The 18,821-nt window shown below is 44.6% G+C and overlaps 1 protein-coding gene across 7 annotated transcripts in view; it reads left to right on the forward strand.

Annotated features, from left to right (window-relative positions):
* Positions 1-785: 785 nt before the first annotated feature.
* Positions 786-18,821, forward strand: part of cntrob (centrobin, centrosomal BRCA2 interacting protein) — a 38,893-nt gene continuing 20,857 nt past the window's right edge. For 3 of the 7 annotated variants that reach the window (XM_035789001.2, XM_035789005.2, XM_035789006.2), the window contains exons 1-17: positions 786-938; positions 1,520-1,763; positions 1,919-2,108; positions 2,191-2,278; positions 5,746-5,812; positions 5,940-6,069; positions 6,367-6,483; positions 8,226-8,342; positions 8,556-8,654; positions 8,728-8,931; positions 9,218-9,385; positions 9,535-9,641; positions 11,989-12,093; positions 12,208-12,349; positions 12,601-12,775; positions 13,206-13,406; positions 17,374-17,564. In XM_035789001.2, coding sequence (XP_035644894.1) covers positions 1,522-1,763; positions 1,919-2,108; positions 2,191-2,278; positions 5,746-5,812; positions 5,940-6,069; positions 6,367-6,483; positions 8,226-8,342; positions 8,556-8,654; positions 8,728-8,931; positions 9,218-9,385; positions 9,535-9,641; positions 11,989-12,093; positions 12,208-12,349; positions 12,601-12,775; positions 13,206-13,406; positions 17,374-17,564 — 2,343 coding nt within the window. In that variant the 5' untranslated portion in view covers positions 786-938; positions 1,520-1,521. Of the gene's footprint in view, positions 968-1,519; positions 1,764-1,918; positions 2,109-2,190; positions 2,279-5,745; positions 5,813-5,939; positions 6,070-6,366; positions 6,484-8,225; positions 8,343-8,555; positions 8,655-8,727; positions 8,932-9,217; positions 9,386-9,534; positions 9,642-11,988; positions 12,094-12,207; positions 12,350-12,600; positions 12,776-13,205; positions 13,407-17,373; positions 17,565-18,344; positions 18,616-18,821 lie in introns of those variants that run through there. The other 4 variants (XM_052464367.1, XM_035789002.2, XM_035789003.2 and 1 more) reach the window with 4 other exon arrangements.

Consider the following 18,821-nt stretch of genomic DNA (forward strand, 5'->3'; position numbering starts at 1 on the left):
CCTACTGTATTTATTTTATTTATTTCTTTTGCTCCTTTGCACCCCATTATTTTTATTTTGCATTCTACTTTGCACATTCTTCCAAATCAACCATTCCAGTGTTTTACTTGCTATATTGTATTTACTTTGCCACAATGGCCTTTTTTTGCCTTCACCTCCCTTATCTCACCTAATTTGCTCACATCGTATATATAGACTTGTTTTTACTGTATTATTGACTATGTTTGGTTTACTCCATGTGTAACTCTGTGTTGTATGTGTCGAACTGCTTTGCTTTATCTTGGCCCGATCGCAATTGAAAATGAGAACTTGTTCTCAACTTGCCTACCTGGTTAAATAAAGGTGAAATAAATCAAATCAGAGTTGAACCAACCAATAAGAATGCTTTAAATATACCTTTCTTTAGAGGCAAGTGGAAACATAACCAACATTTGGACCCCCGAAGTAGCCTTGGACACCCCCTGGCCACCCCATGTATAAAACTCTAGTTCCACCACTATTAAGTAGTACTTGAAATTATTTTACACAACTGTTTGTATGAAGGTTCCCCAACCACCACAAATATTTTCCGTTTTTGGGATATTTTTATTTTCAACATGCGCAGTAGGTGGCGGCATGCACATTCGAACGCCATTATTATACTAGAGAAGAAGGAAACGACTGGTGTGTAAGACTTCAATACCGGACGTGTCGTATCTTAAACAAGCGGAAGTGCCGCTAGTTAACACAATCAAGCGCGATTTTTTTTATTATTGCTTTTTAAATCAGGCCCCGGGAGTTCCCCCCGTTAGCACTGTACCAAAGAGCATCAATATACGGACTAGATGTTGATAGCCTCCTGGTAACGTTAGCTAGAAGCTACCACTGAAGGATAGCTTGGCACAGTAAGTTAGCTATCCACTACCTTTTCGCGCCCGGGAGTTTTCCAATTGTAGCGGGTACGTACACAGCCACTCTCAACCGATAGGTAGGTTGAGCCTAACCAGAGTCATACTAAACTAATGTCGCTTGTTAGCTAGCTGAGTTTGTTTTACCGTTATGCGTCACTATAATCTACAGTACGCTAGCTTGATTTGAAAATGTTGGTCTCCCATATTGCTAGCTGTCGTCATAACTTTATACAGCCAAATCTTAGGGTTAGTCACTTTCCTGTTGCTGGACTACCGACGTTGCCACAACAAACAAACGGCATCAAAATTGCCTAGTTAACGTTAATTGACTAACGTTACCTCTGTGTTATTTGCTCACTAAGTTGGTTAATGTTTTGGTTTATTTTGTTGCTAATTAACTAGCGAATTAAATATGAACTTTTTTCAGAACAATCAAATGTACTGCAACAGTTAACGTTGGCTAGTTTGCTAGCTAAGTAACGTTAGCTGACGAACGAGTACACTGCGAAAGTTATTATTTGTGAACATAAGTAACTAGCTCAACTGTAACTAGCTCATGTGGTTTTGGTGATTGTACAGAAACTCTGACTGATTCAGTATTTTCTACACTGACTGTTTACTCTGTTCAGGGATGGCATCAACCAGGTGTGAAGAACCTTTGCATATATCAGCCCCCACTTCTCCTCCCCCCATTTCTATCCTCACTGCTTCCCTTTCTAAACAAGCCTCCCCCTCTCTGATCCGCTCTTGGCCTTCCTCGCACCGTTCCCCGTGGGATGAGTCTTGTGAGGTCACAGCCCGCCTCTACTCCTCGCTGCAACTCACCCGAGATCTCCAGGCCAAAGGTCAACCATCACCAGGCCACACTCACAGGTAACCCGAGCCCTGTCCAGAAACAATCCCTATGCTCCCAGAAACAACCTCACCCCCCCCTTGCCCAGAAATAAGACTGGGTTTTCAACATGCAAATAGACAGACTGGTTGATGGACAGTGTCATGTCTCACTCTAACTATCTCTGTGTCTCCAGACAGGTGTCATTTCAGTTTTCTTCGCCTCAGCTGGGGGGGGAGGAAGGGGGTATGGATAGATCCCCCCTGAACCTTCATAGCCCCTCCCCCAGGGAGAGACAGGAGGAGGAGGGAGAGGAAGATAGGGTGTTGGTAGAGGAGATGGGTGATAATCTCAACACCAGTGTGGACTACAGCAGCAGACTCAGTGTAACTTACCCCTTACATCCGACACGTGTTTGTTGTATGTGTGCGATTGTGTGTGTGTGACATGTTGGTGTGTTGGTTGCAGAATGGCAGGAGACATATCCAGGACATGGAGAATGTCAGAGCTCACCTTCAAAACATGCTGAGAAGCACACCCACATTGGAGACGGAGGGTGAGACCCTGGAGACTCTCCTTCTATCCCAAACCAACCCATAGCCTGTACCCCCCCATAGGCACAGATCATAGAGGAATGGATGGATGTCCACAATATGTAAAAAAATATATATATAAAAATCCACCTGACTTGTCAGAGGGCATGATGGAGGTGAAACTAGGGTGGGGCGATATTATGATGGAATTATCTATTGACAATGTTTGACAGCCATCGTCTATGGCGACGACATGTGATCGACGGTTTAGCGTATTTGAACTTGACTGGTGCCGTGGAGTAAAAAGTATCGCAGGACAGGTGACATTCTAATTGGCCTATTCCTATTTGCTATAGCCCAGTGGTCAACAACTTTTTCAAGCCTAAGATCACATGCCAAGTCCAAATGTAAACCAAGATCTACCTCTTGCAAAAAAAAATATGGAAAACAAGGCCACAATGGAGTTCCACTTTGACGTTCTTTATTTTGTTACCTGTCAGTCACAAGCAAAGTATTCATTTAATTATGTAAATAGTATAATCAGAAGTGCAACTACCAAAGTTCTATGACTTTGACAACCTTGGCTTATTAGTGTAAGCTAGCTTTCTATTTAACTAGAAAGCTAGAAACCTATAACTGAACCACTGTATCAGCAAAACATTTACATAATGTACTGACAAATCATATTAAAAAAATAGTCTGGATTGCGCTGCTGTGATCATCTGCCTGTATTCTTCCTCTGATCGCAAGCCTCCTGGTTGTCTGACCCACCTTTTGGATTATTGCCTAGGGAATGTATCTATTTTGGATGTCCCTCGCCATATCTCCCTCTGGAATACCTATCGGGTTTCCCTCTGACTCTCCTGCGGCCCGGAGTAGCTCCTGCCGCTACCTGTTTTTTCTCTGGCTAGTTATAGGGCCTCTCCACCGAAGCGCTCCCCGACCTAGCATCCACTCTTTTGCCATCGCATGGACCCCTGCCGTCAATCTCATTAGGTTTCCGCTCTCTTTCTTTTGCTCTGCTGGCGAGGATTGTATTTCACGTGTTTTTGACTGTGGGTTCTAGTGCTAGCTGGTTTAGAGTAGGCTAGTTGGGCTATGGCTTGCTGTTTTGCTAACCGTGGGGGTTTCTGTGTGGATTCATCTGTAATTTTATTTGATCTAAATTTCTGTCATGCACCTGCCCACGGGCTCCTCTCTGTTCCTCCTGTTTGCTCTCTGCCCTGGAATAGTATGGATTCCCACTCCCTGTTTTATCCCGACCAAATACTACTCCCCCCTGATTTTCGTCGCATGAATAATAACTATCGGCTCCGGCTCTCCTATGATGTCCTTATCCCGCCCACTCATCGGGCATCCTACGTAGACGCTGCTACCTGCATCATAGCTCACATCGCAACTGGTCTGTCAACTATACTACTGGTAGCAACATTAACTCTCTCTCGTCTCACTCACGCCCTACTTCCAATCCATCTTGTACAGTAAACCATGACTGACTACGTCCCCTTCAACCTACTGTACCACTATCCATAAACTCACCTCTGTTTGACAATACTAACTTTGCTCGCCTCAACACTCGATCAATGAACAAAGCCCCCTTGCTCCATGAACTAATATCTGACAACAAGCTAGACTTCCTCCTCCTAACTGAAACTTGGCAACAACCCAGTAATTTATTTTCTCTTAACCATGCTACTCCTGCTGGTTATGGCTACCTGTGTCACCCCCACTCCACCAGCCGTGGTGCCGCCCTTGCTCTACTGTATACTGTAACTGTAAATCAAAATAGCTGAACTCTGTCCCTACTATCTCGTTTGAATACATTGCTTACAAATCATCCTGCTCTATTACCACTATCCTTGTGTACTGTCTTCCTGAAGTTAATGAATCATTCCTGTCTGGACTACTCACCATTGCTGTCCCACTCTCTCCCTGCTTGGAGATGATGAATATTCACATGGACTCATCACTCAAAACCTGCCTCTTTCATTGCTGTTCTGGACTGTTAATATTACCCAACTTGTCAGTTTTCCCACTCACATCAAGGGAAACATACCAGATCTCATCTGCTCTGTTGGCCTCAACTTAACTAATATTTCCCCATCTCTGTTCCACTATCTGATCACAATATACTTAATTTCTGCCCTCATACTCACCCCACAACACTGACAAATGCCTTATCTCCTTCCATAACATCAAAGCTGTTGGCCTCCAACTCTGATGCCAATTGCGCTGCCCTGCCCCTTGACCACACCCCCCAACACACCTGGTGAACTAGCTGCTCAATTCAAACACTGCTCTGTCTCCCTCAACTCTCTGGACCCAATCCAAACTAAACCTGTTTCCTTCTCCTCCCCCTGGTTTACCCCTGAGCTCTCGCCCTGAAGCAAGCTGGCTGCCAACTGGAGCGCCTGAGCTGGAAGTCTGGGCTCACTGCCCACGCTGAGGCCTACAAACTACCTCTCCACCAACAGATGCTGCCAGGTCTGCCTACTTCTCAAACATCATTCAATAAGAACTCCCAGACTGTTCTCGACTGTCAGCAAACCACTTCAGCCCATGATGACACCTTCTCTACTTCCTCCACTGAACTCTGCAACTCCTTCCTTCAGTTTTTCAAGGACAAGTTCACCCAAATAAACTCATCACTGACTGATAATTCTCCCTCAGCCGCACCTTCCCCTGTTAACCTCCCAACCGTCACCCCTGAAACCCGTCTCAGAATTTGCCCCATCTCAAAACTCATGTCATCCAAGACTACAACTTGCTCCCTGGATCCTCTCTACTTTTCTCATCAGTCTGCTCGCTGTCCATATATCGTACACATCTCTAATCTCTCCCTTGCCCACGGAACAGTCCCCTCCAACTGCAAAACAGCTGCTATCACCACCATCTTAAAAATGCCAGGGCTAGACCCTACCATCCTCAATAACTTCCACCCCATTACCAACCTTCCCTTCCTTGCCAAGACTCTGGAACGGACTGTTGCCTCTTAATTACAAACCCACCTGCTAATCATCAACCTATTCCGAGCCCTCCCATTCTGGTTTCCACTCCCTCCACAGTACTGAAACTGCAATCCTCAAAGTTGTCAATGACCACCTCTCCTGATGCCCTCAACATCGACCTGAGTGCGGTTTTTGACACAATGAGCCATCAAATCCTCCTCACCGGGCTTGAGTTGCATTTTATTTTGCGCTATAGCACAACTGTAGTTTTAGCACACTTTTTGGGGGGTGATCGCATCGTATATAACAATGTTTTATGGGAAAATAATCACACGATAGGACAGAGGTTGACATCACCCAACCCTAGTTGGAACCACCACCATATTGCTTACACCTATCCAATCCTCTTAGATCTGTGCCTAGGGGGCTGGGATTCAGGGAATGGATTACACGCACTGAAGAAAAAGGAGACAGACAGACACGCCACTCTCACAAACACACACAAACTTTGCCAATATGGTATTCCCTCTATTGTCCTGCAGGAGGCAGCAGTGTTACAGAGAGTCCCAACCAGTCATTTAACAGTGACAGCACCTCACAGCTACTTGGGTAACACTATACACCTTCTCTATTTTAGTTTTTTGATATATTTTTGTTTTCTCTATAATAGCTATGTAGTCGGTACGTATTTGACTAAATGTAAAACAAATTGCACTTTTCTTATTCTCTTCTCCAGTGGTGGGGTAGGAGGTTTAGAGGAGTTGTTCCCGCGTTATTCTTCTCATCTGCGTTCTGATGGTGTCTTCTCCTCCCCGGAAGCCACTCTCCTTAGGGAGAGCCTAGACAGGGAGAGGACCAGCCGCAAGGTAAACACACAAACACTGATCCTGATATGATCTTTGGCCCCAATACCTTCCAATTCCTGAGGATCAGCCCTGCTTTAGCCTGCTATAGCCTGGTCAGTGTCTAACCCCTCTCTATGTGCCAGTATGAGGGGCAGATGTGTGTGTGTGTGAGGGGCAGGTGCTGCCTGGTGTGTAACTGTGCGTCTGTAGTAGGGTTGTCACGGTACCACTATCCCAATATTGGTTTCGGGACAACCCTAGTCTGGAGCAGTGTGACGTGCAGGGGCTGCAGGTTTGTGACGTTAAGTGTGTCTCTAGCAGTGTGAGCGGCACGTGCTGGTTTTGCAGAGTAAGGCTCTGGAGCTGCAGCAAAGATTGGCTCTCGCTTTGTCAGCTGACCGGAAGAAGGACGTCATGATCGAGCAGCTGGATAAGGTGTGGACACACCTTACACTCATATACACTCTTGCGCTCTCTCTGTTTCTCTCTCTCTAGCTCTCTCCCACACACATGCACATCTTTAGGATCTACAGTACCTGTCAAAAGTTTGGACACACCTACTCTTTCAAGAATTTTTCTTTATTTGTACTATTTTCTACATTGTAGAATAATATTGAAGACATCTAAACTGTGAAATAACACATGGAATCATGTAGTAACCAAAATAGTGTTAAACAAATCAAAATATATTTGAGATTTTCGGTTCTTCAAATTACCCACCCTTTTCCTTGATGACAACTTTGCACACTCTTGGCATTCTCTCAACCAGCTTCAACTGAAATGTTTTTCCAACAGTCTTGAAGGAGTTCCCACATATGCTGAGCACTTGTTGGCTGCTTTTCCTTCACTCTGCGCTCCAACTCATCCCAAATCATTTCAATTGGGTTGTGGTCGGGTGATTGTGAAGGCCAGGTCGTCTGATGCAGCACTCCATCACTCTCCTTCTTGGTCAAATAGCGGTTACACAGCCTGGAGGTGTGTTTTGGGTCATTGTCCTGTTGACCAACAAATGGTAGTCCCACTAAGTGCACACCAGGTGGGATGGTGTATCGCTGTGGTAGCCATGCTGGTTAAGTTTGCCTAAATAAATATAATAAATCACAGACAGTGTCACCAGAAAAGTACCGTCACACCACCTCCATGCTTCACGTGAGAACCACACATGCAGAGATCATCTGTCCACTTACTCTGCATCTCACAAAGACATGGCAGTTGGAACCAGAAATCTACTAATTAGACTCATCAGACCAAAGGACAGATTTTCACCCGTTTAATATCCATTGATTCTCGCAGTCTTCTCTGATCAGTCGATGTTGAGATGTGTCTGTTACTTGAACTCTGTGACGGGCTGCAATCTGAGGTGCAGTTAACTCTAATGAACTTATCCTCTGCAGCAGAGGTAACTCTGGGTCTAACTCTGGGTCTTCCTTTCCTGTGGTGGTCTTCATGAGAGCCAGTTTAATCCTAGCGCTTGATGGTTTTTGCGTCTGCACTTGAATAAACTTTAAAAGTTACTGACATTTTCCGTTTTGACTGAGCTTCATGTCTTAAAGTAATGATGGACTGTCGTTTCTCTTTGCTGATTTGAGCTGTTCTTGCCATAATATGGACTTTTACCAAATAGGGTTATCTTCTGTATACCACCCCTCCCTTGTCACAACACAACTGATGGCTCAAATGCATTAAGGAAAGAAATTCCACAAATTAACTTTTAACATATTTTGATTTGTTTAACACTTTTCTGGTTGCTACGTGATTCCATGATTCCATGTTATTTAATAATTTTGATGTCTTCACTATTATTCTTCAATGTAGAAAATAGTACAAATAAAGAAATACCCTTGAATGAGAGACACAGGTACAAAAACATGCTTACGCACACATTGATGTTGTATGGTGGTATTGAAAATGTTCTGTTGTGGATATGCTTGTTTTATCTTTAGCTCATTTAGTACAAACATAGTTCACTGTTTTATATTTAGTTTTATATGTAATGTGGGTGCTTTGGTGTGTTTGGACCCCAGGAAGAATAGGCAGCAGCTAATGGGGATCCCCAATAAATACAAATGAGTAGGTGTGTCCAAACTTTTCACTCATACTGTATATGGTGAAAATATCAGAGGCAAAGGTGGAGCTGTCACCATATATTACTAATAACCTGTGTGTATGTCTATCAGACCCTGGCTAAGGTGGTTGAAGGCTGGAGGAAACATGAGCAGGAGAAGAGTGAGGGAGTGAAGAGACTACAGCAAGAGAAGGAGCTGGCGGAGAGACGACATACAAAGCAGCAAGAGGTAGCACAAACACAGTATTTATGTGCTTACAAAGATTTAACATGTTGCTGCCTTGCATCCATAGCTCTGTTTGAATTTGACAGTGGTTACATTTTCACACCACCATCCCACATATTTATACCAAACCAAGTGGCGCGACTGTCATTGGCTGTTGTTATTACATAGGATTCACAAATGTCACTACGAGTGTGTGCGTGCATGTTTGTTTTCCAGACCCTTGGTCAATTAGAGCAGTCTCTTGCTCAGGTTGCCGAGGCCCTGGAGCAAGAGCAGAAACACACTGAGGAACTACAGATAACCAACAGACAGCTGGTGAGTAACTCACACACACAGTCACATACTCTCAAACTATCATTTACACCTATCTGTGTGTGTGTGTGTGTAGGACCTGCGGCTGGTGGAGTTGGAAGGGTCTCTGTGTGAATGTAGGCGTGAGTGTGAGCTCTTGTGTGTGGAGCGAGACGGGCTGCATCTACATGCCCAGGAAGCCCAGACTGCTCTGACCTGCCTCCAGGAGCAAACAGCCAATGAGAGAAGATCGCTGGAGGACCAGACAGTCCAGCTAGCCAATCAACTACAAGAGGAGAGGGTGGGTTTGTCTCTCCTGTCCAACATTTTGGAATGTCCGTTTAAATCATTCAACTGAAATTGTTACTAAGTAACATGTTTGCCGCAAACGGAAGCCTTGAAAGCAGCTCTTATTTAGCAACTAACAGCAGTCTCTAACTAGCATTTCCATTTATGAAGTGTTTTTTAAAATTGTGCAGTGTACCTAATGGAATCAATGTCCTTTAAATAACTCAAAGCATCTTGAATTGGAGTTCATTCTAAATTGACACCATCCTGTGTGTGTATGTGCATGTGTTTGTTTGTAGGAGTGCAAGCAGCGAGAGGAGCAGCATTTGTTGGAGGTAAGACAGGTGTTGGAGGAGGTGAGGGGAGAGTTGGCCAAAGTGAGGTGGAGACTGCTACAGCTGGAGGAGGAGAAACTGGAGGCGCGGAGAGAGTGGGACACGGAGCGCATGGACTGGGCTCTGGAACAGGTACATATCTATTTGTCTGTGTTTACAAGATCTTATGACTCTGGGGGGTTGTTTACAAATTTGGGGGTCTGGGGGTTTGTTTACAAAATGTGTGTGTGTGTGTGTGTGTGTGTGTGTGTGTGTGTGTGTGTGTGTGTGTGTGTGTGTAGGCCCGATTTGAAGCCCAGCATTCTCAGTTGGAAGTAAAGCTGAAACAGGAGACTGAGAGACTGTCAGCTTCACAGCAGGAACACATTGCCCTGAAAGAACAGCACAGGTAAACACAAACGCCACTAGGGGGTGATAAAGTCCTAGACCAGTTATTTTACCCGCAAGCATACAAGGCCCTCTCTCGTCTGCCATTTGGCAAATCAGATCATGACTCTGTACTTCTGCTAACTGTTTTACAAGCAGAAACTAAAACTTGCTCCATTGATAAATGGTCACCAGAAACAGAGATTAGGACTGCTTTGCTAACGCTGATTGGAATATGTTTTGAGACTGTGCCGATAACATTGACAAGCTAACCACCTCTGTTACAGGCTTTATTAGAAAATGCATCAGCGACGACGTCCCCACGGTGAGGGTTCGCTGCTTCCCCAATCAAAAACCTTGGATTAACACCAATGTTGGTGCTAAACTAAAGAACTGGGCTACCACACACAGCTATCATAGACAACCCTAAGGCTACGGCCATAGTAATATAATAATATAATAATAATAATAGACAGGAATAAGTACAAGAAGTCCTGCTATGACCTCTGCAGAGTCATCAAACGAGCAGGACAATATAGGAACAAAGTGGAATCATATTACACAGCCTCCGACGTCCACCACATGTGGCAGGGGCTACAGTCCATTATGGATTACGAAGGAAGACCCAACCGTGATCTGCCCAACGATGCCTCTTTACCAGACTAACTCAATGCATTTTATGCATGCTTTGTGCTGGGTGTGAGGGCCTTCCCCGACCAAGAGGATTGGGTGATCTCGCTCTCCGAGGACCACATGAAAGGTCTTCAATCAGGGCAACACCCACAATTCCGTGGGGCCCGACGGTATTCCAGGGTGTGTTCTCAGAGCATGCGCAGGACAGTTGGCAGGCATTTTCACGGTCATTTTCACCCTAATTGTCCCAGTCTGTAATCCCCACATGTTTTAATGACCACCATCATGTAGCACTCACTTCTGTAATCATGAAGTGCTTTGAGAGGCTGGTTATGGCACACATTAACTCCACCATCCCAGACACCCTAGACCCACTCCAATTTGCATACCGCTCCAACAGATCCATAGATGACTCAATCACTCTACACACTGCCCTCACCCACCTAGATAAATGGAATACCTATGTGAGAATGCTGTTCATTCTCACATAGGGCGACGCACAATTGGCCCGGCGTCGTCCGGGTTTGGCCTGTGTAGGCCGTCATTGTAAATAAGCTCACCAAGCTTAGGACTCTGGGTCTGAACACCTCCCTCGGGAACTGGATCCTGGACTTCCTGACGGGCCAACCCGTGGTGGTGAGGGTAGGCTACATCACCTCCGCCATGCTGACACTCAAAAAAGAGCTCCCGCCTGTACTCCCACGCACGACTCTAACACCATCATCAACTTTGCTGACAACACGACGGTGGTAGACCTAATCACCGTCAACAACAAGTCAGCCTACAGGGAGGTCAGTGACCTGGCAGTGTGGTGCCAGAGCAACAACCTCTCCCTTAACGTCAGTAAGACCAAGGAGCTGATCGTGGACTACAGGAAACGTAGTAGTCCACATTGACAGTGGAGCAGGTCGAGAACTTCAAGTTCCTCGTTGTCCCCCTCAGGAGTTAAAAAAAGTTTGCATGGGCCCTCAAATCCTCAAAGTTCTATAGCTGTACCATTGAGAGCATCTTGACTGGCTGTATCACTGCTTGGTATGGCAACAGCACCGCCCTCGATCACATGGCGCTACAGAGGGTTGTGCGGACAGCCCAGTACATCACTGGGGCCGAGCTCCCTGCCATCCAGGACATCTGTATCAGTCAGTGTGGAAGGAAGGCCCGGAAAATTGCTAAAGACTCTGCTTCTGCATAGCTAGCTGTACCGGTGCAACAAGTCTGACACCAACAGATTATTGAACAGCTTCTATCCCTAAGCAATAAGACTTATAAATGGCTAACAAAATAGCTACACGGACTATGTGAATTAACTTTGTTAGGGCCCTGTGCGCACTCACAGGGCCCTACATACTCACTCCATCATCTGTTCACTCAAACATATAATGCACATACATTAATAGTGTCTACACACACGCACACCCACTCACATACAAGCTGCTGCTACTCTGTTGTCTTATATCCTGTTTCCTAGTCACCTTACCCCTTATACATATCTACCTCCATCACTCCAATATCCCTGCACATTGTAAATATGCTTTTGGAACTGACCCTGTATATAGTACGCTTATTTACTTACTTCTTGTGTTCTCCATACTTCTTCTTTCTTGTGTGTTTACAGTATTTCATTGTTATTGATTGTTGGGTTCTGAGTTTGCAAGAAAGGCATTTCACTGTACTTGTGCATGTGACATTGAAACTTGAACCCACACACTTCCACAGTGTTTGACGTGTGTTTTCAGGAATCAGCTGCTGGATCTGAGTGCTCGCCATGAGAGAGAACTTTCCTCCCAGTTACAGCAACACCAGCAGCACACACTGACACTCACCCAGGACTACCAGACCAGGTAACACACACACACACACACGGAAAGTTTATCACACCAGGTTGGTTTTTGCACTCGTAGTGGTTTCTGACCATTTTGTGTGTGTGTGTGTGTGTGTGTGTGTCTCTCTCTCAGGCTGGCCCACTCCAAGCAGCAGTCTGTTTTGTTGGAGGAGAGCAGGAGGAGGCTCGAAGGGCAAAGAGAGGAGCTTGTGAGCAGACTGCAGAGTTTACTACGCTCCCATTGGACAGAAGCACTGAGACTGCTCAGCACACAGGTACATATACTCACACTCAAACAGTGTTTCTACACAGATCATTTCTGTCACCTCCTGTTAACAGAGATACTGACTTGCACTTTTGCTTTCTGCCTCTGCAAATGTTGGTTCTGTGTAGCATGCCAAAAACTATACTTATGGGACTCTTGAATTAGGCTTGTGGTGTAGTTTATTTGCTATCATCCGTTTTTTCAATGGTCAAGGCCTTCTGAGCCAGCCAGCAGAGGTACCTGTGTGTGTTTGTTTTGCAGGCAGAAGGGTCTTCTCTTCCTTCGCTGTGGGACGAGCCCAAAGACTGGATGAACCAACATCTACTACAGGAACCATCATCTAGTTCACACATTACAGTACAGTACAGAGCTGCAGCTGACACGCACATGGTGCAGAGAGAGCAGGAGGGGGAGGAAGTTGCTCGCTTGGCACAAGGTAATCAATAGGAACATTTTATGTTTTAAACCGCTCTGCTTAAACTCACTGATTGGACCACTCAATCCTTAAAGTGCTAGCTTCTCAAACTTCAAACGGTGCCAGAGATCAAGCACTGATTCTCTATTCCCAAGAATGTCTATCTGAGACTATATTCAAATCAAACATAAACTTTAAAGGTAAATGAAGGCAAATCCACAAGCCCCCATTGCCATCTTTTTTTGTCAGTCACTTTTATTTAGCCATTTCTGAGCTCCAAAATAATTTTGCAAATGTGCTCATGTAACATCAATATGGTTTGCACCGGCCCAAAAGTGTGTATAATGATTGCACTGTAGAGTCCTGCAGTGTCTTTGTTGAGAGAAGTGCTTTCTCTATTGTTATTGTCATTATAATTTTGTTAGTATAGTTATTATATTTGTTTCACCAGACGCTCAAGCAGTGGTCCTCCGACTCTCCAGAGAGAGGGGTGAATTAAGTGGAGAGGGTGATGCAAGAGCGATAACAGAGGGAAGAGAGAGAAGTTGGGAGAGAGCGGCAGGAAGAGAAGAGAGTGGAAACCTCAGCGTGCTGAACCACACTCTCTCCTTCAACCTTCTGGAGCCACAACTAGACACCACCAACATGACAGGTACCCACATACGTCCAGCTAGAAACCACCAACATGACGGTAAGGGCTGGGAATTGCTAGGGACCTCACGATAGGATATGTGCTGTGATTTTTATTGCGATTCGTTGTTCCAATCTTATTGCTCATCATATGTCTGCTGCTCAGGGGCAAAAGAGAGAAAACAAGTTTTGATCAGTCATTGAAAAAAAAAATACTGGAGTTTTGGTGCAAGTACAGCCAACTAGCGCAAAAAATAATATTGCGATTTATAGTCCATACAATACGATATATTGTCAAAAATAGTATCCTTTTATTTTTTATTTTTTTTATTTATTTCACCTTTATTTAACCAGGTAGGCAAGTTGAGAACAAGTTCTCATTTACAATTGCGACCTGGCCAAGATAAAGCAAAGCAGTTCGACAGATACAACGACACAGAGTTACACATGGAGTAAAACAAACATACAGTCAATAATACAGTATAAACAAGTCTATATACAATGTGAGCAAATGAGGTGAGAAGGGAGGTAGTAAAGGCAAAAAAAGGCCATGGTGGCAAAGTAAATACAATATAGCAAGTAAAACACTGGAATGGTAGTTTTGCAATGGAAGAATGTGCAAAGTAGAAATAAAATAATGGGGTGCAAAGGAGCAAAATAAATAAATAAATCAAATACAGTTGGGAAAGAGGTAGTTGTTTGGGCTAAATTATAGGTGGGCTATGTACAGGTGCAATAATCTGTAAAATGCTCTGACAGTTGGTGTTTAAAGCTAGTGAGGGAGAAGTGTTTCCAGTTTCAGAGATTTTTGTAGTTCGTTCCAGTCATTGGCAGCAGAGAACTGGAAGGAGAGGCGGCCAAAGAAAGAATTGGTTTTGGGGGTGACTAGAGAGATATACCTGCGTGTGCTACAGGTGGGAGATGCTATGGTGACCAGCGAGCTGAGATAAGGGGGGACTTTACCTAGCAGGGTCTTGTAGATGACATGGAGCCAGTGGGTTTGGCGACGAGTATGAAGCGAGGGCCAGCCAACGAGAGCGTACAGGTCGCAATGGTGGGTAGTATATGGGGCTTTGGTGACAAAACGGATTGCACTGTGATAGACTGCATCCAATTTGTTGAGTAGGGTATTGGAGGCTATTTTGTAAATGACATCGCCAAAGTCGAGGATTGGTAGGATGGTCAGTTTTACAAGGGTATGTTTGGCAGCATGAATGAAGGATGCTTTGTTGCGAAATAGGAAGCCAATTCTAGATTTAACTTTGGATTGGAGATGTTTGATATGGGTCTGGAAGGAGAGTTTACAGTCTAACCAGACACCTAAGTATTTGTAGTTGTCCACGTATTCTAAGTCAGAGCCGTCCAGAGTAGTGATTTTGGACAGGCGGGTAGGTGCAGGTAGCGATCGGTTGAAGAGCATGCATTTAGTTTTACTTGTATTTAAGAGCAATTGGAGGCCACGGAAGGGGAGTTGTATGGCATTGAAGCTTGCCTGGAGGGTTGTTAACAGTGTCCAAAGAAGGGCCGGAAGTATACAGAATGGTGTCGTCTGCGTAGAGGTGGATCAGAGACTCACCAGCAGCAAGAGCGACCTCATTGATGTATACAGAGAAGAGAGTCGGTCCAAGAATTGAACCCTGTGGCACCACCAGAGACTGCCAGAGGTCCGGACAGCAGACCCTCCGATTTGACACACTGAACTCTATCAGAGAAGTAGTTGGTGAACCAGGCGAGGCAATCATTTGAGAAACCAAGGCTGTCGAGTCTGCCGATGAGGATGTGGTGATTGACAGAGTCGAAAGCCTTGGCCAGATCAATGAATACGGCTGCACAGTATTGTTTCTTATCGATGGCGGTTAAGATATTGTTTAGGACCTTGAGCGTGGCTGAGGTGCACCCATGACCAGCTCTGAAACCAGATTGCACAGCAGAGAAGGTATGGTGAGATTCGAAATGGTCGGTAATCTGTTGACTTGGCTTTCGAAGACCTTAGAAAGGCATGGTAGGATAGATATAGGTCTGTAGCAGTTTGGGTCCCCCCCCAAGAGTGTCCCCCCCTTCGTATCAAAGACTTGGACAGGGAGTGGTTGTAAATGTCAGTGAAGACACTTGCCAGTTGGTCAGCGCATGCCTCCAGTACACGTCCTGATAATCCGTCTGGCCCTGTGACCTTGTGAATGATGACCTGTCTAAAGGTCTTATATCGGCTGCAGAGAGCGTGATCACAAAGTCTTCCGGAACAGCTGATGCTCTCATGCATGTGAGAACATAGAAGTAGTTTATCTCGTCTGATAGGTTTGTGTCACTGAGCAACTCTCGGCTGTGCTTCCCTTTTGTAGTCTAATGCCACATCCGACGAGTGTCATAGCCGGTGTAGTATGATTCGATCTTAGTCCTGTGTTGACGGTTCGTCGGAGGGCATAGCGGGATTCGTTATAAGCTTCCGGGTTAGAGTCCCGCGCCTTGAAAGCGGCAGCTCTAGCCTTTAGCTCTGTGGATGTTGCCTGTAATCCATGGCTTCTGGTTGGGGTATGTACAGTGGGGCAAAAAATGATTTAGTCAGCCACCAATTGTGCAAGTTCTCCCACTTAAAAAGATGAGAGGCCTTTAATTTTAATCATAGGTACACTTCAACTATGACAGACAAAATCCAGAAAATCACATTGTAGGATTTTTAATGAATTTATTGGTGGCTGACAAAACACTTTTTTGCCCCACTGTATGTACGGTCACTGTGGGGACGACGTCATCGATGCACTTATTGATGAAGCCAATGACTGATGTGGTGTACTCCTCAATGCCATCAGAGGAATCCTGGAACATATTCCAGTCTGTGCTAGCAAAACAGTCCTGTAGCTTAGCATCTGCCTCATCTGACCACTTTTTTATTGATCTAGTCATTGGTGCTTCCTGCTTTAATTTTTGCTTGTAAGCCGGAATCAGGAGGATTGAATTATGATCAGATTTGCCAAATGGTAGGAGAGCTTTGTATGTATGCATCTCTGTGTGGAGTAAAAGTGGTCCAGAGTTTTATTTTCCCCTCTGGTTGCACATTTAACATGCTGATATAAATTTGGTTAAACTGATTTAAGTTTCCCTGCATTAAAGTCCCCTGCTACTTGGAGCGCCACCTCTGGGTGAGCGTGTTTGCTTATGGCGGAATACAGCTCATTCAATGCTGTCTTAGTGCCAGCCTCTGACTGTGGTGGTATGTAAACAGCTATGAAAAATGCAGATAAAATCTCTAGGTAGGTAGTGTGGTCTACAGTTTATCATGAGATATTCTACCTCAGGCGAGTAATAGCTCGAGACTTCCTTAGATATCGTGCACCAGTTGTTATTTACAAAAATTCATAGTCCGCCGCCACTTGTCTTACCAGATGCCGCTGTTCTATCCTGCCAGTGCTGCGTATAACCACCCAGCTGTATGTTGATAGTGTCTTCATTCAGCCATGTCGCTGTGAAGCATTAAGATATTACAGTTTTTAATGTCCCTTTGGTAGTTTAGTCTTCCGCGTAGGTCATCTATTTTTATTGTCCAAAGATTGCAAGTTTGCTAGCAGAATGGAAGGAAGTGTTTTTTTTTTTTTGTTGTTGATCACGGGGCGGCAGGGTAGCCTAGTGGTTAGTGTTGGACTAGTAACCGGAAGGTTGCAAGTTCAAACCCCCGAGCTGACATGGTACAAATCTGTCGTTCTGCCCCTGAACAGGCAGTTAACCCACTGTTCCTAGGCCGTGATTGAAAATAAGATTTTTTTCTTAACTGACTTGCCTGGTTAAATAAAGGCAAAATTTTTTAAAAATAAATAAAAAATAAAAAAAAACATACGAATTCTCAGAAGGCAGCCTGCACTCCGGCCCCTTTTTCTTACAAATGCAAATAAATGAACAAAAAAGCACAATCCTACACATCCTAGGTTAATCTCTCTACACAGCTAAATATACTCTACGCTTGTCTACATTGCCACTTCTGTGTGTTTGTGTCGCAGGACTTGAGGAGCTGTGTGACAGAGGGGGAGATCTGAGGGGATGTGTGGCGGAGGAAGAGGAGCATAAGGGAGAAAGACATAGAGCTGAGAGTGGAGAGAGGCAACAGTGGGCGGAGAGGGGTCCCAGCCTCACCTCTGGCCCTAGCTTTGACCCCGGAAGGATGAGTGAACTACAGTACTATGTCGCCATGGTGAGTACCTCTCTCTTGCTATCTGTGACACACACGAACTCACACACACTCTGTCTGTGTTCTCTTTACTTTCACTTACACACAGTTCTCTAAAACTATGAACTAGGTTTGAATATTTCCGTTATTTTACAAAAGTTCCATCCCGAGAATTAGTCACTTTTTTCCCTGTATTTTCTGCCTAAACTGTAAGTGTCTTTCTAAAGCATATGCAGTGCATTCGGAAAGTATTCAGACCCCTTGACTTTTTCCACATTTTGTTACGTTACAGCCTTATTTTAAAGTTGATAAATAGTTTTTATCCTTCATCAATCTACACACATCTACCCATAATGACAAAGAAAAAACAGGTTTACATTTTTTCTTCCAAATTTATACAAAAAAGCATAGGAAATATCACGTTTACATAAGTATTCAGACACATTACTCTGTGCTTTGTTGAAGCACCTCTTGCAGCGATTACAAGCTTTGCACACCTGTATTTGGGGAGTTTCTCCCATTCTTCTCTGCAGATCTTCAAGTTCTGTCAGGTTGGATGGGGAGTGTTACTGCACAGCTATTTTCGGGTCTCTCCAGAGATATTCGATCGGGTTCAAGTCCGGGCTCTGGCTGGGCCACTCAAGGACATTCAGAGACTTATCCCGAAGCCACTCCTGCTTTTTCTTGTCTGTGTGCTTAGGGTCATTGTCCTGTTGGAAGGGGAACCTTCGTCCCAGAAGCTGATTTTCATCAATGATATCTCTGTACTTTGCTCTGTTCATCTTTCCCTTGATCCTGACTTAGTCTTCTGGTCCCTGCCGCTAAAAAACATCCCCACAGCCTGATGCTGTCACCTTCTGGAAGGTTCTCCACAGATGAACTCTGGTTGTTGGTCACCTCCCTGTCCAAGGCCATTCTCCCCCGATTGCTCAGTTTGGCCAGGCAGCCAGCTTTAGGAAGAGTCTTGGTGGTTCCAAACTTCTTCTATTTAAGAATGATGGAGGCCACTGTGTTCTTGGGGACCTTCAATGCTGCAGAAATGTTTTGGAACCCTTCCCCAGACGACGACGGAGCCCAAGATGCAGCAAACCAAATAAAAACGTACATTTACAGTTGTTTTTTTGTAGGGGGTGCCTAAGAGATTTAAAAGTCTAGGTTTGAGATATAATATGTCACCAACTACTGTTCCACAATATATATATATTTTTTTATTTCTCTTTCTCAGATGTTTTACATTACATTTACATTTAAGTCATTTAGCAGACGCTCTTATCCAGAGCG

Source organism: Oncorhynchus keta, chromosome 16 (genome assembly GCF_023373465.1).
Source record: "Oncorhynchus keta strain PuntledgeMale-10-30-2019 chromosome 16, Oket_V2, whole genome shotgun sequence".
Taxonomy (NCBI): domain Eukaryota; kingdom Metazoa; phylum Chordata; class Actinopteri; order Salmoniformes; family Salmonidae; genus Oncorhynchus; species Oncorhynchus keta.